Source organism: Strongyloides ratti, assembly GCF_001040885.1.
Source record: "Strongyloides ratti genome assembly S_ratti_ED321, chromosome : 1".
Lineage (NCBI taxonomy): Eukaryota > Metazoa > Nematoda > Chromadorea > Rhabditida > Strongyloididae > Strongyloides > Strongyloides ratti.
The window spans coordinates 11174-34917 of NC_037307.1; the positions used below are offsets into that span (position 1 = coordinate 11174).

Below are 23744 nucleotides of genomic sequence, written 5' to 3' on the forward strand. Positions count from 1 at the left end.
TTTAAAAATAAAATAAATATTTTTATTAAGTATACAAAATATTCTTCAAAAATTATATTCATATAAAATTTATCTTTTCTATATATATATAAAAAATTTATATCAAAAATTATATTAAAAATAATATTAAAAAAAAAAATTTATTTATTTTTCATAAATACATTGGATCATCATATGATGATATTTCTAAAAAAACTTGCCCCACTGTTTCTTCTTTATTTTTTATATTTTTTAATAAATTTAAATTATATGAATGTTTGTCATTTTCAACACGTTCAGTAAATTTTCTTTCACCAATCATATATTTTTTCTTTTTTTCTTCTTTCCATAATTGTATAGTAAAATTTTTTTCCCATATTATACTATGAAATATAAAATTTTCTTCAAAATTTAATGAATTTGTTAATTTTCTTGATTTAACCCGTTGACCATTTGATTTTATAACACAATAATATAAACAATAATTATTATTATTAAATTCTTTTTCTTCAATTTCAAAATTTTTAACATTTATTCTAATAATACATTTTGGACGATAACATTTTATAAGTTTAGATGGATAATATATATGATTATTAAGACAACGAATTTTACTACAACCTTTTGTAAAAATTCTTAATAAATATTTTCCTGTTTCTTTTGGTGCATATGTTGATGGTATTATTATATATCTACCTTTTTTGAGATTTTGTAAATGAAGATATGTACTTCTTGATGGTGTATAATCTGATGTTCCTATAACTTCTAATGGTTGATGTATACGACATTCTCTATTTATTTCTACCCGCATAACATATATACCAATTGTTATAAATGATTCACGTTCTTTTAATCCTTCATTTTCATCTTTTTGTGTTAATGCAAGTATAATATCATTATCATCACATGATATTACATCAAACATATATTGTGGATTTAAACAACATGTTGCTTTAAAATTTAAACAACCACCAGCTCTATCATTAGGTCCACCACTTTTACTACCATTATTTGACCATTCATCTATAAATCTTGTTTCAATAAATAATGGATCTGAATATTCTGGATTTGATGTATTAAATAATCTACATACACTTATATCTGTAAAATAATTTATAAATTCATTAAATGGCATCCAAAATTCTCCATCTTCTTCAACTGTTATACCTAAATCTTTTTTTTGTGTATCTGTTACTTGATTCCATTCTTCTGATCCATCAGACCATGAACCATTCCATTCTTTTTCACCCCATGGATTTTGAAGACGTATCATCATTTTTCTTTCAAATTTATTAAAAAATTTAAATGAAGCATTTCTAGCATCTAAATCAATATAACGTACAGCAGTTACAGCATATGCATGTCCTTTAACTAATCCACATACTAAACTTTCTTCTATTTCTTCTTTATTTTGAGCCTTAAAATAAATATATAAAATAAAATAAAAATTTTTATTATTATTTATCATTAACTTACTGCAATTGCAGCAACAAGTAATGCACCATTATCAAATTCACGTTGTAAATGTTTAAATAATTTATTTATTTTACTTCCTTTTATTGATGAATTATTTATAAATTTATTTATACGTATTGTTTCTGGTACACCACCTGATACATCAAGTAATGCATCAGCTAATTGTCCACCACATAAATTTTCATAACATCCAAATAATTTTGCAAAAGCTTTTTCAAGAAGTGCTGACCAAAATTCATTTGTTGATTTTGAACGTGCAAATATTAATTCACCATCTTTTGTTGGTAATAAATCATCTATAACAACTTCAAGCCATTCTCCAAAACGCCAAAAACAAAATCTAAAACATCCTGTATATATATTTCCTTCTTTCCATTCTTGATCATTTTCATTTGGTATAACTTTTTTCATTAAATATTTATTATGTGTTAATGCTGATGATGCAGAAACAAACCAACAATTTCCTAATATTCCTTGTGTAACATCATTTGGTTCAGCACCTTCAACAAATAATTGAGGATTCATAACTATTTCACCTGGTCTTTTCCATACAATATCACTATTTTTTTTATCATCTAAAAATAATGATCCATTTGTTGGTGGAAATTCAATATCTACAAATAATGATCCTTTTTTTATACATTCAGCTTTAATTTTTTCATAATTTTGATTTTTAAATAATCTTTTATTATCTAAATTTCTTTTCTTACCCATATTTTTTTTATTTTTTTTTTTTAATTATAAAAAATAATATATATATATAGAGATATATAAATATATATATTATTTTTTTTTTCTTTTATATCTATGAATAAATTAATAAATATAAATATTATTAAAATCATTTAAAATGTATTATCAAAAATTAATATTATAAATTTAAAAAAATAAAATAAAATAAAAATTATATATATATATAAAGAAAATAAATTTTTAATCAACTTTTTCTATCATAAATCATTATAAAACGTCATTTTTACAAATTGAAATATATTAAAATATATATATATATATATATATACATATATAATATACCAACATATTTTTAACAATCCTTATCTTACTCTCTTTCATTATTATATATAAATGTAGAAAAGTGTAAGTGTTTAGTGTTTAAATAAATAAATATAGTATTATAATATAGAAAAGTAAATATAGATAAGAAAATCTATAACACAATTTTTAAAATTAATCTTAATCTTTTTTTAATTTTTTTAACACCAATTTTTAAAATAATTATTGATAATATATAGTTTTTAATATATTTTAATTATTAATAATAAAAAGGTTAACTATTAAAATATTTATATATATATTTCTTTAAATATTTCTACATATAGTTAACTTTACAAATATATATAATATAATTTAGAATGGAATTTTAATTATTGTAATGTATAAAAAAAATATATATATATATATGTATATATATTATATAGTTTAATGTTAAATCAAAAATTTAATTATATAACATATATATAATGTTTAAAAAAATAAATAAATAAAAAAAAAAAAAAAAAGTTTTGTGCGCATCATTAAAAAATGATAAATATTTATTTTTATTAAGAAAATAATATATATATATATAAATTTAATTTCATTATTCATGTTTTGTTAAATTATTATTATGAGGAGAGACTATTGACGACAATTCTACTCCTTGCTTTAATATTTCATGTTGTAACGCCTTTTCATCATATATTGCTATTTTATGATCAAATGTTGAAACAAAACTTCTTATAATAACAGGTAAAAGAAATAGACCATGAAAAATTCCTACACATACAACAAGAATATTAGTTCTTGCAAACATTCTAACTGCATTTGAAGGAACTAACATCATAACAACTATTGCTAAAAATGTTGATGTTCCTGCCTGTACAACAGGCCATCCTATTGCTCCAAGTGAATCACTTATCCTTTTATCTGGATGCCTAAAAGGAGATCTATATATACGATAACCAACATGTGTAGCAAAATCAATACATAATCCTATTGACATTAATATATTAACAACTGTTGTTGGATCAAGATCAGCACCCCATAATGATAAAAATCCTGCTGTACCAATATCCATTGAGATCATAATAAATACTACCCAAAAGACTATAGAACTATTACCAATAAATAAAATACAAACACATATCATTGCAAATATAGCTGTACCAAGTGATGATAATGTTGTTGATTTTAATTCAATCATTTGATCTGAATAAAAATTATTTTCATCAAATACTAATGCTTGAAATTGTGGATAATGACTTGTTATATTTCTCCATTGTAATAATAATTTTGTTCTTACATTCCAATCTTTTATTTTAAATGCTGTTGTAAAAAAAAATTTTTTAACATATATTTTATTTTTTTTTTCTTCTTCTTCTTCTAAATATTTATTATTACTATATCCCCATCTTAAAAATATTTCCCATTGTGAATTAAATGATACTTTTAAAAAATTTTTTAATTGTTCATAAAATTTATCATTTTCTACCATAAAATATTGTTTATAATTTATAAATTCTCTTAACCATAATTGTGTTGAATTTTTACCTATTGAATATGGTGTTGATTCTAAATCTTCAACCATTCTCATAAATTCTATTTCTTTTTCTGGTTCTTTACTAAAATCAGGTGCATTATTTACATATACTCTACCAATAACACCTTCTGACCATATTTTAGATTCTGCACTTTCTAAATAATATGCTAATGGTGAATCATCAACAAGTAAACGTGATGGTGTTAAATCAGGTTTTAATAAACTACAACCATAAAATGCTAAATATATATATATTATATAAATAATAATAAAAAATATTCTAACTGATTTTTTACATAAAAATGGTGATAATTTGTTTGCAAAAAAATTATGTGTTGGTGATATAAAATTACTTGCTTTTGATATTTCTATTTCATTTTTTGACATTTTTTTATAAAATAATATACAATGATAACCAGCTCCTTCTCTTTTACCACCTAATGCCATTATTCCAGCAAATAATGTTATTTGATAAAACCAATCAAAAAATATAGCTAATGCTATAAATTTACAAAATATTGATATAGCTGGTGTTGTACTAAATGTTCCAATACCAAATGATATTATTGATGTTAATGATGTTACTGATATTGCTGTACCAGCTTCTTCTAATGATAATGCCATTCTTTTTTTTGGTGATAATATTCTTTTTGTATCTTGCCATGCACCTAACATAACATATGTATCATCAACACCTATTGTAAATGCTAAAAATGGCATTACAGTTACTTGATTTATAAATGGTACACCAAAAAAAAATAATATACCACATGATGATATTATTGCCATTGATGATACAAATATACCAGATAATGCTTCTATTGGTTTACTACTTATCCAATCACCAGTCATACTAGAACCAACTGTAAATGTTAATAATAAAAATACTGTTAATGATATATATGGAAATGTATATGTTGTATTTTTTTGCATTTCATTTTTTAATATTGATAAACTAAATATTGAATATTTTATTCTTTTTGTATTTTCTTTTAAATATTTTCTAATTGATGCCTCTACACCAACTGATACTTTTTCAGATGAATAATTATCTACAGAACTAACAAAAAAAACCAAATGTACCATTTCAATTTTTTTTATATTTTTATTATTATCTAAAGTAATACCATAAAAATTTGATGGTAAAAATATTTTATTTTCAAAAAAATGTAACATTGGAAATTCTATTCTTACTCTTGGATCTTTTTTTAATCTTTCTGATTTCATAACATTAAAAAATATTTCAACTTGTGAATTAGCTAATGAACATATTTCTAAATTATGACAAAAACTTTTATTCATACTATATTCATTTTCTTCTATAATAAATGTTAAATTTTTTTTTACAAATTGATTAAATTTCATTATTTCATTTATAGTTTCATTTATTAATATATTACCATTTTTTTCAGATGATTCTATTGCAATTGCAATATAACTTTGATTTGTTGAATCACCAGAAAATTCTTTATGTATTTGATATTCAAAACGTGATAATGAATTTTCAGGTGAATAAAGAAATCTTAAATCATCTTGTGTCTCAATAAATATACAACCAAATGATAAAAATATTGTTAATAATAAAGGACATATTATAAATGGTTTAGGATTATATGATATTATTTCACCATATCTAAAAATTAATAATAATAATTATTATTTTTTTTTTTAAAATTATATTTATATATATAAAAAAAATACCTGTAAAATGATGTAGCTAAAAAATCTTGTAAAATTCCAAAAGGATTTGGTATATATTTCATGTTAAAACTTTTATACACATGTATAAATCTTTCTAATGACATACAACAAATATTTTTACAATTTTACACAAAACTGATATTAAAGATGGATGCATGAAAAGGGGTAGATGACCTAAATTTTGTATCTTCTTTTAATATATTTTTATTATTATCATTTCAATGTACATTCAATAATAATATTTTATATAAAAAAAAAAGAAAAAGAATTAAATTGATGTTATACTCTACTACAAGTTATATAATAAATATAATTGCAATACATTTTATATATAATTATATATATATTTTTTTTATAATAAAGTTTTTTTTTTTCATTTACCATCTTTTCTTAATTTTAATATTAAAAATTTATGTAATTTAATAGATATTGGTTTTTTTTAAACAATTAAAAATTTTTTTTGATATTTCTTTTCTAAGACTTTTACTAAAAAAAAAAAATTTTTAATAAAAAAAAAAAATAATAATTATTTACCTAAAAATTATAAATATAGGAGTATATAAAAGTGTTGCTATATCAAATACAAAAGGAAAGAATCGAACAGAAAATATTCGAATATCTGTTAATGTAAATATTTCACCGATTATTGCTAAAATAGTATTAACAAAAATTAAAGACATTCCAATAAAGTTAATAATTGTATATAATGTTATACATAATTCAACATTACACTTATTTTCTCCTTCTTTAATTTTTCTATTTTTTAATTTAACTTTAATTAATGTTAAAATATTTAATATAAATGATGTTAATATAACTATTAATAATATAAATAGATTTTTTATCTCTACTAATAAATTTGTTATATTATCAACATAATTATTATACATTCTATTACATCTTACAATTTGATATTCTGAATTAAAAAAAATAAATGGAATTTCAACAATAATAGAGATCAAAATTTGAAAAAAAGATATTTTAATTATTATTTTATTACTCCATATCTTAAATATATATTTATATATATATATACATTTTTATAAAACATACATTTTTAAATTTTGTTGGCATAAATAATGCTGTATATCTAAAAATTGTTAAATATAATGATCCAATATAAATTATATTAATAGAAACATATTGAGTAAATAAATCTATTTTTGAAGTTATAATATTTAAGAAAAAATTATTAAATAAACCAAAACGTGGTAATTTAAAAAATATAAATGTTTGAATATATAAAAATATAGTAAATATTAAATTAATATATTGAATTTTATAAAATTGATTATTAAATATTTTTATTTTTTTAATAAAACCATATGTATAAATACCAAAAATAAAAATATGTAATAATAATAATGGCATCCCATATGCTAATTGCAAAATATCCAACAAATTTGGAAGTTCTTCACATTCACTAATATTATTCATAGATTTATTAAATTTATACCAATTTAATTCCATTGTTTTTAATTAATATATATTTTACAATAGATATAAAATAAAAACTTTTTTTTTACTAATTTTTTTTTAATAAATCTAAGATATTTAAATTGTATTTTTTTGTCTATAAATAATATTTACAAAAGAAATAATTACACAGTATACTAAAATACTGTAATTAATATACAGCTTATTCCTTTTTTATATGTTATTTTGATGTTATTTTGATGTTATTCAAATGTTGTTTAATAATAATTATTATTTTTAATATAAAACTTGTATATTTTTTAAAATAACTTTAAATAAAATTATTTTTATTTATTCAAAATTAATCATTATCTCATTTTTTAAAAATCATAAATCAACAATATTTTTTTAATAACCACATGATAATAAAAACATATATATATTAACTACATTTATTTTTTAATTATTTTTTTTTTAATAAACTTAAATATAATTTTTTTATTTTGAAAATTAATGTACTTTTATTTATAAAATTTTCATTAAAAAAAAAATCAAATATATTAAATTAATAAATTTTTTCTTTTAAATATTTTGTACATTCAAAGAAAATTTATATCGACACGTTATTCCATACATCATTTTCTAGATAATATATAAAAATTTTACTATAACACATATATAATGTATCAGACATACTTGTTATATTACATATTCCTCTTCTACACATTATCACACAATTCTTTTTTCTCATATTTCTCTAATGCAACGTATCGCTTTTTCTAGCTTAAATATTTTTCCAATATTTTTAACAAAATATGGTATGTTTTTTTCTATTACTTTTTTTTTTTTTTAACTTAATTAATATTTAAAGATAAAATATTAATACGTAAATTTTGTACTAATTTGAAAGATAATGGTAAAATTATTAATGCATATGATAATGAAATAAAAAAGGGTAATTTAAAAAATGATGAATTTCAGAGAAATATTATATATAATATTGATAAATTACATAATAATGTAATTTCTTTAAAATATAATAATACATCAACAAATTTTACATATGGATTATTTTCAAAAATATTAAATAAAAATAAAAAAGTTTTATTACAAAATTCACCTAAAGGAATATATCTATGGGGTACTGTTGGATGTGGAAAAACAATGTTAATGGATCTTCTTTATACAAATATTGATATTAAATCAAAAAAAAGAATTCATTTTCATTCATTTATGCAAAATTTTCATAAAAAATTACATCAATTAAAATTATCATTAGATTCTAATAGTACATCAAAACATCAAGATCATTTAGATTTACTACCAAAAATGGCTGATGAAATAATTAATAAATCAAAATTTTTATGTCTTGATGAATTACAGGTAACTGATATTGCTGATGCAATGATTCTTAAAAGACTTTTTAAAGAATTATTTGATAGAGGATTAATATTATTTTGTACCTCAAATAGAATTCCAGATGACTTATATAAAAATGGTTTACAAAGACATCAATTTATTCCATTTATTGATCTTATAAAAGATAAATGTCTTATACTTAATTTAGACTCAAAAATAGATTATCGTCTCTTAACATCATCTAAAAATTCAACTAATAGATGTTATCATATTAATGATTCTAATAATGAAACATCAAAACAAATTGATAATATTTTTAAAATATTAATTAGTAAAGAAAATGAAAGAATTGGAAAAAAAACACTTCGTATATTAAATAGAAATATAGAAGTTCCTAGATGTGCTGGAAGAGTTGCTGATTTTTCTTTTGAAGATTTATGTATTAAACCATTAGGTGCTATGGATTATTTAGTTTTAGCAAATACATTTCATTCAATAATAATTAGAAATGTACCTCAATTTAATGAAACATTAATAAGTGAATGTAGAAGATTTATAACTATGATTGATACATTTTATGATCAAAAAGTAAATATTTTTTTTATTTTATTTATTTATTTACTAACACAAATTATAATATATATAATATTATTTATAGGTTCGTGTAATAATATCTGCAGATGTCATATTAGATGACTTATTTAAATTAAATCAAAAAAATCATACTTTAAGTGATTCTCAAAGATTTTTAATGGATGATCTTCAAATTAAAGATAAAGATAAATCAGTTAATATATTTACTGGTGCTGAAGAATTATTTGCATTTGATAGAACTAAATCAAGATTAATTGAAATGAGTTCTGATTCTTACTGGAAACATCGAGAACCTTCAGGATAAATAGTTTTTTTTTTTTAAATAAAAAAAATAATTAGTTGCTGATATATTAATATCTTAAATAAAACTTTTTAATAATATTTTTATTATAAATTTTAATTACACAAATTTCCTATAACAGTAATTAATAATTATTATCTTAATTATCATAAATATAAAAAAATTCATTCATTATTTCGGGAGCATTATCTCTTGTTATATTCAAAGAAGTATTTTCATTTTGATAATTTGGTACTTCAAATGATTGAGGTGAATTCATATACATAGAACCAACACCACTATCAACAGAACAATTAATATCAATAATTGGAGAATGTGGTATAGGTGATATAGGTGGTGAAGTTGTATCTTGATTTTTATAATTTTCATATGTATTATTATAATAATTATTATAATATATTGTTTCATCAGAATATTGATAATTATCTTGACAATACATATAATTATATACTTTTTTAATTTCAGGTTGATTATCAATATCATCATTATCATTATTTGTATATTTTCTTTTAGATGATGTAACTTTTTTTATTGTATTATAATTATTTAATATACTATTTTGTTTTAAATATAAATTTTCATTTCTTTCATTTATATCTAATATTTCTGAATAAAATTCTTTATAATGATATTGTATTGGAATTGTTTGATTAAATTTATATGTTCCACAATCTTTTGGAATTATCATTAAATTTCCATTTATAAATTTTTCAAAATTTTCTGGTTTTTTCATATGTTCTATAATACTTTTTGAATCTTTTTTTACTGTTGTTTGAACTTTTTCAAGAATTTGATTTATACATGATAATGTTCTAAATCCCCAAATACAACTTTGACGAAATCCATTATCAGTTAATGGTTCACGAAGTTTTTGAAACCAATCTTTTGTTGATAAATTATGTCTTATTGAATTTTTCCATGTTGGATTTGTATCATCATAACATGGAAAAATATCTGATACTATTTCATAAATTTCACTTACAGATAATGCTTTTGTTGTTGTATTAATTATAATTAAACCAACTAATTGAGGAAATGATAATGAAGTTTTAGGTTTCTTAACTCTTTTGTACAAATTTTCTTTATTTATTCTTTGAGGTTCTTCACCCACACATAATGCCATATGTTCTAAAGATGCAATAGGATTTGTTGTAGTAATATTATAATACTGATTATTCATAATAAACACAATTAATTAAAAATTATATAATTAAAATTCTATATTTATACTTTTTTATATAACTATTTTTTTTAATTTATAATCTCTAACTGTTTGTTATATAGCTATTAGCATAAAATATTTAAGAATTGTGATATACATTTTAAGTTTGTCTATCAAATTGTTTTTACTTCAAACAATATTTTTTATTCCAATGAGATATAAATAAAATCAAGTATATTAATGGTTAAAAGCATTATATTACATGATTCTTTTTTTATTTCTTTAAGATAAAAACTTTTTCTTTTTTTTTAACAATAATTAATATATAAATTATATATATTAATTATTAATTAATTTAATAAAATAATTATTAGAATATATACTACATATATTAACATAATATAAATTTTTATTATTATAAAATTTTTCAACAAAAATAAAAATTATAAATAAAAAATATTATTATTATTATTAAATTTTAAACATGTTCAATACACTTCAAATATTTCAATTATCATATACTATACCATTAACAATTTTCTATTACTATTTTACAATATTATTAACTTATAAAATATTAATTAAAAAAGATTCATATTTTAATAATGGATTTTACCCATTTTTATTAGCAAAATCATATGGAGATATAGTTAGTATAACAGATTCTTTTATTACAATTCGTTTACCTAGATGGAATATTGGATCAAATTTTTTTCTAAAACATACTTTTCTTCCAACTATATATTATATTGAAACATCTATTACATATAATACAATGTTATCTTGTTCTTTTTTTATATCATTAAATAGATATATTGCATTAAAATATCCAATTAGTTATCAACGATGGTTTTCAAATAAAATGTTAAAATATTATTTTATTACTACATTTATTACTTCTACTGCTATTGGATTTGTTATTGCATACTATCAACCTTACTATCAATGGAATGAAGAAATAAAAGGTTATTTTGTAGATTTTAAAAATCCTAAAATTGGATTTTTTATTGTTATTTATACTTTAGCTTTATATCTACCATGTGCTCTAATTGCTATTTTATTAAACATTTTAGCAGCATATGAATATAAAAAATATAGAAAAAAACAATGGTCAATAAAAATGAAAAAAGAGTTAAACTTATTATTTTATAGTGTTATTAATTTAATTGCTTTCTTAATTTTCTTTGTCTATTTTTTATTTAGATCATTACATATAATTTTTAATATTCCTACACTTCAAAATTTTGCTATAATGACTATTCCATGGATTAATGATATACGAACATTTGGGCTTTTTTATACATCACTTATCATTTGGTTAGTAATATTTTTTTATAAATTACAATCTTAATTTATTTTTTTTTTTTTAGTAAACCTTTAAGAAATTTAGTTCTTTTAAAAAAAACTAATACTGTTCATTATAATACTAGAAAAAGTTTTACATCAAGGACGAATATTTTATTTAAAGTTTCCAAGAAATAATTTTCTCGTATCATAGTAATTATTTAAAATAAAAACAGATGTATTATTTATAAAACTTCATATAAAAAAAATAAACAATTTGCGTAGTAATATTCAAAAAAAAAATATTAAATTAATGGAATTATTTTCAAGTTATTTTAAAATTAATAAAAATATACTTAAGTTAAAGTACATACTAATAATTAATATATAAACAACTTTATATTAATCTCTTATAAATTTAAAAAAAAAAATATACTTTTTTATAAACTTTTTTTTTATTCATAAAAATTAAAAAAGATTAATCTAAACAATAATTATTTTACAATAATTATATATAATTTCAACTTACAAATTTTTTTCAAATCATTTTTTTATATTTTTTAAAATAAAAAATATTTATTCTTTTTTTTATCATAATTTTAAATTTTTTTTCTAAAAACAATTTTATATTTATATATCTTTATTGAAACCTTTTCAACATTTTAAAAAGTTATACAAATCAACTTAAATAATTTTTTCTACAATTTGGATAAACGTCTTGTATATTCATTTCCTAAGACGAAAAAAATAATTTTGTATTTAAATTATTTCCTACTTATTTAAACTTAAATTTTATTAATTATGGCTTCAATGGTAGAATATAATCTTATAGATAATTTTTATGGTCAATTTAATTTTATTTCAACTGAAAAAAATGAAAAATCAGGTAAATTTATTTATTTCTTCTTCCTTTTTTAAATTTATTTTAAGATTCTGGAAATGTTTTAAATCTCACAGTTACTAAAAGAACCGATAATGGTGATGTTGTTATTGGAAAAAAATCTTTCTCTTGGCCTGATTCTTCTACAGCTGAAGTAATTACTTATGATAGCGATAATGATATATTAAAAATGGAATCTTCATCATATGTTGCTGAATTGTCACTTAAATTACCAAAAAGTTGTATTATTGTTGGAAAAAGAGACAAAGAACCTGTAAAAATTTTTAAAGGATTTGGTAATAAATCTATTGATACTTCTTCTACTCCATTAATTGTTAACAAATTAAAAGAAATTTTAAATAATGAAAAAATAGTTAATTGGAATGAATTAAATGAAATTTCTAAAACATTCATTAAGACATCAACTCTTTTAATTGATCCTTTTACTACTATGGAACAAGATCTATTAGTAGATTTAATTTTAAATAACCATAAAGAATCATCTCTTTTATTAGAAGCTTTATTACATGGAAAATTTTTTTCAATGAATAGTTCTTCAAAACTTTTAGAAAAATTAATAGAAATTAATGATTTACAAACTCTTGAATTATTAATAAATGATGGTTCTTTTCCTATTACTGATATCATATTTACAAAACTTTTAAAATGTGCTATTGATTCTAAAACAGACAAAGGATTTAATTTTTTTAAAAAATTATTAAACAGAGGATTTGGATCAAATATGTTAACTTTAGAAATTGAAAAACAATTATCAGTTAAAGATGCTTTAAAATTACTTGAATGGTTAATTTGTATGCCATTAAAAGAAAATAAAGATGATTCTTTTGGAAATTTAGTTGAATTTGCTAGTATATTATTAGATTCACATTTTCATAAATTTGTATGGGATGATACATGTCATGATTTATTAAGAAGATTTTATCTTTGGACACAATCTTGGATTACATTAGCTGAATCATTTACATCATTTTCAGAATCTACAGAAGTTATGAAAGCATTATCTGTTCAAATGGAAGATCTTTTAAATTATAACAGTGGTTATACAATATCTAAAGTAACTCTTTCCTGTACACCATTATATTAATTGTTTTGTTTATTTTACTATTATTTTTGTACTATATTTTTTTTTAATATATATATATGATAGTTTATTAATAAAGTTTATTGATACAATAATATTTATTTAGTTTATATATATATATATTATCATTTATTTATTTAATATAACTATTATATTCATTGGTCATTATTATTTCATATTCATAGTAACTTTATTCCAACAATTTTTGTTAAAATATTTGTCATTTTGATTATATCAGTTAACTGATATATATATATATATATATATTTAGAAAAATTATTTACAAATATTTATTTTTATAATATATAAAAAAAAAATTATTTATTTATTTTTTATTCCACATGATTAGGTGGTGAATAATATGAAAATTAATTCATTAAGAATTGCACCAGGTTTTCCTGGATTAGAAGATCATCAACAAATACAAATATTAGTTGTAAATTTATGTGAAGATGTTATGATTGGTGGTGAATCTAGTTTTTGTAAATTATTAAATCGATTAAATGACCATTCAGTTAAAAAAGGTTAGTTTTAATTTTTATAATATTTATATATATATTATTCATTAATAATAATATTAATAATTTTTTTTTATTTAGTTGGAGATCAAGAACCTCATTATGTATATATTAAATTTATAACACAAAATGATCCTTTAAATTTAAAATTTGCTAATCTTCAAGTTTATAGAAGAATTTTTGCTGTTATTGGTGTTGCTTTTTTAAATGATGATGATAATATTAAAGAAACATATGATAAATATGAAAATTTAAAAAAAAGTTGTGATGAAGATGCATTAGTTGATAATAGACTTTTAATATTTGGTGGTAATAAAGAAAAAATTAATGGAGAAAATTTAAGAGAAATTATTTATTATGAAAATTTTAAAGATACACAAACATTTAATTATGATATTCAAGGATTATTAAAAAATGTTATTATTATTTTACAAAGTAAACGTCTTGAAGATATTAATGAAGTTAAAAGATGTCCATTATTATCTGGTGAAGAAAAATATCAAGTTGGTTTAGATAAACAATCAAAAAATTATAAAAAAAAATGTATTGGAAGATTAAAAAAACAAATAGGTGATCTTCATATGCTTCTTGGATTACCTTCACAAGCTGTTGATATTTATAATATTGCAATTGAAAATTTAAAAAGTGCAAATGATTTATTATGGCTTGCTGCTGCATATGAAGGATTAGCTGTTGCTAGTTATTATGCTTTAATTGGTAATGAACCATTATATGAAGGTAAAAAAAGTACTGTACAAAGAAATCATACAATAAATAATTTTGATACAAAAAATATTGATGGAACATATAAAAATTTTAAAAAACATTCAAGAAGAAATTCAGATGAATTTACAAAAAATATATCTACAACATTTGATGAAAAAATTAAATTAAAAGGTTTTTTAAAAAATATTGGTAAATTAACTATTGGTAATAAAGGAGGATTTATAGATATTCCTAGTATTATGGATAAATTTATATTATCTATAGAAAATTTTGAAAGATTTTCATATTCTGCTAAAATAGAATATCAATGTGTTATTAAAGCAGCATCATTATTATTTTGGGAACATGATTTTATTAAATGTGAAGCTTTTCTTAGAGAACATATTGGAAAATATTTAGATGATAGTTTTGTTACATTTAATAATTTTGAAAAAAGTTCTATATGTGTTGATTGTGCTAATATATTTAAAGAAATGAATTTTATGAGAAAACATGCATTTTTTTCAAGACTTGCTGTTTTATTTAGATTACATGTTAGTGATGAAGAACCAAGAACAGAAAATGATTATAAATATGTTTATCCATTATTATATAATACTTTAACTGGATATGGTATACAATTAAAATCACCATTAGATATTAATAAAAAAAAATTTAATTTAAATATATCAGGACCTAGTCAAATACAAGTTAAAGCAATTCAAGAAGTATTTATGTCTTCATTACGTGGTGGTTTAGTACATTCTTCAATTAGACATCTTTGTTTTTTACTTCAAAATTATTATGATCTTTTAGATCAAAAAGCTATAGATTCAATGTTAGATGAATTAAAAAAATTAACAAGTAAATTACAAGATAAACATAATTTAAATCAAATAATACAATTAGATTATTGTAATGTTCTTATACCAGCAGTTCAATGGACAAAATTTCCAACAGTTATAGATATTGAATTAAAACCATTAAAACATAATTTAGATATTAATATAATAACAAAAAGAGGAAGTTATGGTGATATATTTATTTATTCACCATTTCAACAAGGTCATAATAATGTTAAAATATATTGGTCTGTTGATTGTTACTCTACAGTAACATTAAAAATAATTAATTGTTTTCATTTTGAATTAACAGTAACAAATTTAATACTTCTTGTTGATGGATGTGATTTTGAATCAATTCCAATTAAATTACATCTTCCACCAACAATTAAAGGTCAACAACAAACAATTATAGATGTTGATATGCAAGGTTTTCCTCATTCTGAAGGTACACTTAAATTTATCGGGTATTCATGTGAAGTTTTGGGTGTCAAAAATGTCGTTAAATTTGACAATGAACAATTTATTAAAACAATTAGAGTATTACCAAAATTACCAATTTTAGAAGTAGATACAACATTAGAAAAACAACTTTTAAAAGAAGAAAATCATTTTGAAACACAAACAGAAGTAACATTATTTTCTGGACAAAAATTTAATCATACAATTACTATTACAAATACAAGTGATACTATAAATATTAGAAATATACGTATAAAAATTCAACAACCAAAAATTAGTGGTGGTCCTCAACTTATATCTATTCTTGAAAATTTTAATAAAGATTTTATATTATTACCAAAAACAAGTAAAGATTTTAAAATATCAATATATGGAATTGATCCTACAACTGCTCCAGAAAATACCACTGAAACATTTCCTGTTTCATCTCTTTTTTCAAAACATATTTCAGATAATAATTTTTCAATAGTAAGTAGTACAAATAATTTATTATTTTCAGAAATAGATGAACAACAAATTTCCCATGATCTTATTCCATATATAGGTCGTCTTTTAAATTCTACCATAAAAATTACCTATGCAGCAGATCTTGAAAATGATAATAATGAAATATATGAAAGAACTTATTCAATTGGTATTGCAATTAAAATAATTCCAGCAATAACAATATCAAATTGGCATGTATTATCAGGTGAAGATGCATCAACAAGATATATTGTTTTAGATGTTAATAATTTAACTGATTATGATGCTGAATTAAATTATCTTCATAATAAACAATTATCTGTTCAGGCAAAAGATACATGTAGAGTATTATTATTATGTTCATGTTGTGGAGAAATTAGTCCATTTGCCTTTTCTCATGCCTCCCAAAGACCATCTTTTCATATGCAAAAAGAAGAAATTGAAAAATTACGAAGAATATTAGAAGATCATGTTTCAAATCATCTTAATATTAAATGGTCTATTCCTAAATTAAATATAAATGGAAATGTTCCTGTTGGATCATTATTAAGTTCAGTTTCTTGTTTAAAACAATTAGTTGTTCCACTTTTGACAGTAACCTTATCAATTAATATGAAACCATATACAAGTGAAGATGATATAATAGTTTATATAGGTGATATAGTAACTTTTAATATAACATTACTAGTTTCAACAAAAGCTTCATTCAATTTTTCTGGTACTATCAGTTTACTATGTTTTCATGATCTTCAAAATGGAGAAGAACATATATATGTTCCTGAAAGTTTAATATCTATCGGAAGTTTAGTTGTTCCCTTTAATGTACAACCTCAACAATCTGATGGTCTTTTAAGAATTGTCTTCAAAAAAGATTTCCGTTTTATGTTTAGATATGAAGGTATCTATAAAGTTAAACCTAATATATTTCTTAATAAATGTAACAATATTGAAGAACAAAAATTGCTACAATCTGCTGAAAAAGAATTTTTTATTTCAACAGCAAGTTTTAATGTTACTACAAAAGGCACCAAATGATAATAAAGTTAAATGATACAGTGATTAATTTAGATTTCTAATAATTATATTTATATAAAAACATACATATTTAATATATAATTATAACACATAAATTTTTTTTTATCTTCATATTAAACAATAATATATTATAAAATTCTATAACAATAAATATTTTAAAGATAAATAAAATTTTATTTTAATTATTAATTAGTTTTTATGTAAACTCCACGTTCAAATTATTTTTATATTTAAAACAACTATTGAGATATAAAAAAATGATGACAATAGATTAGGCGCGCAAAAATACCAGAAACTGTATCTCAAGAACAGCTGATATTTGAAAAATATTTTCAACGTAGACTATAGCTTAAAAGTTCCAAGGAATCCAGCGCATCTGATTTCATGATTCTAGGAGCCCATTTACTTGAGTTATGATGTTTCGTACTTCAAACTTTTCAAAATATACTTTTCATCATATCTTGAAATTAAGAAGTCCTATAAAGACGAGACTAGTCTCATTCGATTTCTCACAAAAAAATGATCTAGAATAGTTGGTTTAATTTTAATATTTCTAATTAGATCATCGAAGTCAGATTTGTTCAAAAAATATTCCCCACTTTCGCCTCTTACTTTGACTCGTCACAACTTCTCAAGATTTGTTTTTGATATAGCCTTGATTATATTCAAAATTCATCATTTTTCAAGGGCTATCAGATGGATACAATTTCTTTTTGAAATTCCAAAAAAAAGTTTTTTTTTTTTATCACTTATGCTTAAGTTCAATGTGAATATATTTGATCAATGGTGAATCTCTGAAATGATTAAAGATATTTTTACACAAACAATTTTTTTAAGACCAATATTAAAAAAAATCCAAATAAAGCTAGTCTTATGATAATATGATAAGTTTTAGTTAAGATAAATAAAGTCGATACCAATATATATATATATTTTGAAAAATTTTTTGCCTTTTGCTATACATCGTTTCAGAATAGAAATGAAAACAAGTGAGATTCTGGATTCAACTACTAATTGATTTTCATATAAAATATGCGTTCGAAATATTTCTTTATCATCAATAGTTATTGAGATATAAAAAAATGATGACAATAGATTAGGCGCGCAAAAATACCAGCAACTGTATCTCAAGAACAGGTGATATTTGAAAAATATTTTCAACGTAGACTATAGCTTAAAAGTGTCAAGGAATCCAGCGCATCTGGTTTCATGTTTTTAGGAGCTCATTTACTTGAGTTATGATGTTTCGTACTTCAAACTTTTCAAGATGCAATTTACGTCATATCTTGAAATTAAAAAGTCCTATGAAGACGAGACCAGTCTCATTTGATTTCTCGCAAAAAAATGATCTAGAATAGTTATTTTAATTATAATATTTCTAACTAGATCATCAAAGTCGGATTTTTTCAAAAAATATTCCCCATTTTCGCTTCTTACTTTAACTTATCGCAACTTCTCAAGATTTGTTTTTGATATAGCCTTGATTATATTCAAAATTTATCATTTTTCAAGGGCTATCAGATGGATACAATTTTATTTTGAAATTCTAAAAAAAAGTTTTTTTTTTAAAAATTGAAAATTATATTGAAATTTTTAGTCAATTTTTATAATAGTTATTTATTCTCATCTAACTTGTTATTTTTAAAAAATATTTTATTTAATGCGTTTTGTATTTTTATGATTTTTAACTTTAAATATCAATTTATTTTTTAAAACTAATTTTAAAAAACATTTATCATTGCGTTTTATATTTAAAAACTAATCATGAGATAAAATATGGATAAAAAAATATTTTTAAAACAAGAAATTATTTATTAAAATGTTTATATTATACCTCTAATAATATATTTATCAATCATATTAATACATAATATTAATATCAATTGATTTGTATAAATTTTTATAAATTGTTTCTTTTTATGTAGTATAGTTTTGTTACATTTTCTTTTAAAAAGTTATTTATATATATGATATATTTTTATAAATATAATGTTTTTTAGATTTTTCAAATTACTATTCATATTAAAAAAAAACATTAAACTTAAACATTCAAATATATGTTTATTAATATTATATTCTTATTTTTAAATTAAAATAATTTATACATATAATGATTAAAAATAACAAGAAATGTTTTAAAAGTTCAAAAAAAGATTAATTTTTACACATAAAATAGAAAAAAAAACCAATAGTATTTTAAACTTATTAATTCACTTAAGATGTTTTTAATACTATATCAGTTTAAAAAGTTTTGAAAAACAACCTTTTAAATACATTAAATAAATAATTTTTTTTTTTAAATTTATTTTATAATATAGTATATTAAATTTTGCGATACTAATATTGTTTATGACATATAAAAAAGAATTTTATTAAAAGTTTTACATTTTTATAGATAAAAAATTAATCTTATCATATATACATTTAAATATATAAACAAATAAAATTAAAGTTTTATATATTTCAATTTAAAATTTAAATAATTAATTAAAAATACTTAATGGAAACAATTTTGTTATATATAATTAGATTTATTAAAAAAAAAATTATTTCAAAATATTAATTATTCTATAACACATTATTGATAATAAAAATTCTTATTTTTAATAAATTAAAATTTATTATAAACATATATTTTAATTTTAAATAACAGGCAAATAACTTATTTTATTAGAATTATTATTGAATGTAAAATTAGATTTTAATTTTGTTTCATATATAGGACTATTTTGATTTAAATAAGGAAGTATAGCATATGCTTTTTTTTTACCTGGAACTTCTGAACATACTTCTGGTGGTAATTGAACATTATTAAAATAAGAATGTTCTAATAAACTTCCAGCTGATGGTCTTTTATCAGGATTATATTCAAAACATTTTTTTAAAAAATCTAAAATTAATGGTGAATTATTATTTATTTTGCGTTCTAATGGAATCATATCTTGGGGTATTGGTATTGCAAGTCCACGAAAATATTCATTGTTATTGTATATTTGTTCATATCTTGGAAGAAGTGGTCCTAATGTTTGAATAATAAGAAAAAGTTGATCAACATCACTTCTACCTGGCCATATTGCATCACCTGTAACCATTTCAGCTAATACACATCCAATTGCCCAAATATCAACACTAATCCCATATTCAATATCTCCAACTAATAATTCAGGGCATCTATACCAACGAGTTGCAACATAATCTGTATATAAATCATTTGTATCTTAAAAATAATAAAATAAAATTATTATTAGTTTATATACTTACTAACTACTCTGGCAAAACCAAAATCAGCTAATTTAACAACATCATTACTTGTTAATAATATATTTTCTGGTTTAACATCTCTATGCATACAATTATGTTTATGACAATATTTTATAGCTAAACATAACTGATATATAGTTTTTTTTATCAAAACATCAGGACATCCTTGGGGATAACGTTCTAAATCATTTAATAGTGTTCTTTCACAATATTCAAAAACTAGATGAAGTTTACGATTACGTTTAAATACCTCTATTAGATTAACTAAATTGATGTGTTTTAAATTTTTAAGCATACGTACTTCACGTAAAGCAATTTTCTTAATACCTGGATTTTCATCAGATTCAGTAAATTTTTTAACAGCAACTATTGTATTTGTCTCCTTATTTCTACATTTATAAACAATACCATAAGATCCTTCACCAATTTTAGAAATTTTATCATACTTATCCATATTTTAAAAAGATAACAATATTTTGAAATATATATCTTAACAACTAAATATCACAAAAATAGAAAAAAAAAAATTTTTTTTTTCTAACTATTTTAAATGTTTAATACATGTAAAAAGAGAAACAAACAAATATTCTTTATATAATTTATTTTATATATAATAATATCTCCATGGATATGTAAAAATTTTTCTATATAGTTATTTAAATTATATATATAATTTTATTGAAAAATACACTATAAACATGAAAGATTTTTATAGTTGAATTATATTTAATTAAATAAAAATATTTAAATATAACTAATTTGTTTCTTTTAATATCAATTAATATATTTTTTTTATCATTTATTATAAAATATATTTTGTAAAAAAATAATTTTTATTTGTTATTTTTATAAAAACTTTTATTATTACACATTATAATCGTTAAAAAAAAATTTTTTTTTAACACATTAATGATAATAGTCGTACTAATTTTAATTTATTTTGATTAAAAAATAACATAAAAAAAAAAGAAATATAATACTTATTAGTAAAAAAAATATTATATTTTTGTTAAAGCAATAAAATTGAAAAAAATAAAATAAAACATATATATTAAAATTTAATTATCACTCATTTATGTGATATGAATTAATTTTAAAATATTTTTAATCATAAATTGTCATTTATAAAAATTGTACCTTATTACAAATATGTTGAATAATTGAATAAAATTATTTATAGTTGGTGAAAGAATACATATAAATAGAATTGATAAAATTTGTTATTCTAATTAAATATAATACAATATAATTGTTTATAATTAAACAAATACTCCTTCAGCAATAAGTGTATCATTTTCAAGTTCTAAAATATCATCCTTAAAATCATCATCACATAATAAATCATTATCATAATTGTTTATTTGATTACCAATATTTCTACCATCAAAAAGAAATGTTTTAATTTTACAAACTTTTGAAAAAACTGAATCAGTTTTACATGCTACTGCCGTTTTAGGAGTAATATGATTAAGAGATGTAATTTTTGCTTCTTTGTGAGATAAATTATGATATGTTCTATTAGTGGTATCAGAAACATCGTCATTCATCTCAAAACGTTGAGTTTTTTTATAAGCAAATTGTTTTTGAAGAATATTATGCCTCCAGACAACAAATAATGTCAAAACAATTAAAATTAGAATGGCAATGAAAGTAAATAACAATGTTAAAATGACTGGATTCATACTACAACAAACTTGGTCACAGCAAAAACCATCACAAAAGAAAAATAGTTTTATGTCTTCAGTAGACGTTATAAGCTCACTAATATTTTCAGAGGCGGCACTATCTATTTGTATGGGTGTAGATGTTGTTAAGCAAATTCTATCTGATAACTAATAAAAAAAAATAACATAAAGAATAAAAAATAATTTATTTACTTACTTGATTGAAATATTGTAAATTGATATTTTTATTAAAATGGTAATAATATGATGACGGATGATTCTTTAGAATGATTCTCTTTGTACTTTCAATTAAATGAATTCCTTCAGATATAGGATGTGAATGAGTTCTTGGATCTCTAAAAGAAAATACTCCAATATCTGGATAATAAGGAAGTTGATGTTCTCGAAATGTGTTAAATAGACCTTCAAAATCTACTTCAGAATTAGTATTATCCAAAACCATCTTATTTCTATCTTTAAGAATTATATTAAAATAAAAAAATTTTTTTTTAATATATACATATATATATATATATATTTTTTTTTTAAAATAGTAGTTTTTATAAAATACTTTTCTTTAACATTAACGTTTCTAAAAAAGTAAATTTATTAATAAAAAAAAATATCTATCAAGTTTATTTATAAAAATATTATACGTTTTTATCACTATTTAAAAAATGTAAAAAATTTTTTAATTTGTTTTAAAGATATAAATTATTATTAAATGATTGTTTTTTTAACACAACAAAATATCTGCAATTTAGAATATAGAAAAAGCATTAAAGTTTTTTTTTTTCAAATTCAATTATTTAACTTTATTTAACTTTAATACTAAAAATCTTATCAATATTGTTGTTAGAAGTTGCAAATTATAGCATTAAATTGTTAATTTAAAAAATTGATAAAATGTATTACATAAAAAATGTTAAAAAAAACAAATTTATGCTTTAGATTAAAAATAAAAGTTTATATTCCCATAAATACTATTATTTTTTTATA

The 23744-nt window shown here is 20.0% G+C and overlaps 10 protein-coding genes across 10 annotated transcripts; 4 read left to right on the forward strand and 6 right to left on the reverse strand.

Moving 5' to 3' along the window:
* Positions 1 to 151: 151 nt before the first annotated feature.
* Positions 152 to 2169, reverse strand: SRAE_1000000600 (Peptidase C2, calpain, catalytic domain and Peptidase C2, calpain, large subunit, domain III and Peptidase C2, calpain, domain III and Peptidase C2, calpain family-containing protein; the record flags this gene model as incomplete). Its single annotated transcript, XM_024646787.1, has 2 exons — positions 152 to 1396; positions 1456 to 2169. 2 exons carry the CDS (start codon positions 2167 to 2169, stop codon positions 152 to 154), a joined length of 1959 nt encoding a protein of 652 aa, XP_024500930.1.
* Positions 2170 to 3055: 886 nt separating this feature from the next.
* Positions 3056 to 5757, reverse strand: SRAE_1000000700 (Sterol-sensing domain and Patched family-containing protein; the record flags this gene model as incomplete). The annotated part of the gene is made up of 2 exons (XM_024646788.1): positions 3056 to 5627; positions 5696 to 5757. 2 exons carry the CDS (start codon positions 5755 to 5757, stop codon positions 3056 to 3058), a joined length of 2634 nt encoding a protein of 877 aa, XP_024500931.1.
* A 468-nt stretch (positions 5758 to 6225) lies between these two features.
* SRAE_1000000750 (Hypothetical protein) lies at positions 6226 to 7165 on the reverse strand (the record flags this gene model as incomplete). Its single annotated transcript, XM_024646789.1, has 2 exons — positions 6226 to 6611; positions 7033 to 7165. The coding sequence occupies 2 exons, from the start codon at positions 7163 to 7165 to the stop codon at positions 6226 to 6228; spliced, it is 519 nt and encodes a 172-aa protein (XP_024500932.1).
* A 706-nt stretch (positions 7166 to 7871) lies between these two features.
* Positions 7872 to 9368, forward strand: SRAE_1000000800 (Lactation elevated protein 1; the record flags this gene model as incomplete). Its single annotated transcript, XM_024646790.1, has 3 exons — positions 7872 to 7929; positions 7983 to 9058; positions 9129 to 9368. The coding sequence occupies 3 exons, from the start codon at positions 7872 to 7874 to the stop codon at positions 9366 to 9368; spliced, it is 1374 nt and encodes a 457-aa protein (XP_024500933.1).
* A 136-nt stretch (positions 9369 to 9504) lies between these two features.
* Positions 9505 to 10545, reverse strand: SRAE_1000000900 (DOMINA protein; the record flags this gene model as incomplete). The annotated part of the gene is made up of 1 exon (XM_024646791.1): positions 9505 to 10545. The coding sequence occupies one exon, from the start codon at positions 10543 to 10545 to the stop codon at positions 9505 to 9507; it is 1041 nt and encodes a 346-aa protein (XP_024500934.1).
* An 844-nt stretch (positions 10546 to 11389) lies between these two features.
* SRAE_1000001000 (Hypothetical protein) lies at positions 11390 to 12009 on the forward strand (the record flags this gene model as incomplete). The annotated part of the gene is made up of 3 exons (XM_024646792.1): positions 11390 to 11492; positions 11553 to 11844; positions 11898 to 12009. 3 exons carry the CDS (start codon positions 11390 to 11392, stop codon positions 12007 to 12009), a joined length of 507 nt encoding a protein of 168 aa, XP_024500935.1.
* Positions 12010 to 12612: 603 nt separating this feature from the next.
* Positions 12613 to 13796, forward strand: SRAE_1000001100 (Hypothetical protein; the record flags this gene model as incomplete). Its single annotated transcript, XM_024646793.1, has 2 exons — positions 12613 to 12697; positions 12742 to 13796. 2 exons carry the CDS (start codon positions 12613 to 12615, stop codon positions 13794 to 13796), a joined length of 1140 nt encoding a protein of 379 aa, XP_024500936.1.
* A 358-nt stretch (positions 13797 to 14154) lies between these two features.
* On the forward strand, positions 14155 to 17820 carry SRAE_1000001200 (TRAPP II complex, Trs120 family-containing protein; the record flags this gene model as incomplete). Its single annotated transcript, XM_024646794.1, has 2 exons — positions 14155 to 14317; positions 14393 to 17820. The coding sequence occupies 2 exons, from the start codon at positions 14155 to 14157 to the stop codon at positions 17818 to 17820; spliced, it is 3591 nt and encodes a 1196-aa protein (XP_024500937.1).
* Positions 17821 to 20462: 2642 nt separating this feature from the next.
* On the reverse strand, positions 20463 to 21535 carry SRAE_1000001300 (Cyclin-dependent kinase-like 1; the record flags this gene model as incomplete). The annotated part of the gene is made up of 2 exons (XM_024646795.1): positions 20463 to 21037; positions 21082 to 21535. The coding sequence occupies 2 exons, from the start codon at positions 21533 to 21535 to the stop codon at positions 20463 to 20465; spliced, it is 1029 nt and encodes a 342-aa protein (XP_024500938.1).
* Positions 21536 to 22340: 805 nt separating this feature from the next.
* SRAE_1000001400 (Hypothetical protein) lies at positions 22341 to 23208 on the reverse strand (the record flags this gene model as incomplete). Its single annotated transcript, XM_024646797.1, has 2 exons — positions 22341 to 22913; positions 22963 to 23208. The coding sequence occupies 2 exons, from the start codon at positions 23206 to 23208 to the stop codon at positions 22341 to 22343; spliced, it is 819 nt and encodes a 272-aa protein (XP_024500939.1).
* Between the last annotated feature and the right edge of the window lie 536 nt (positions 23209 to 23744).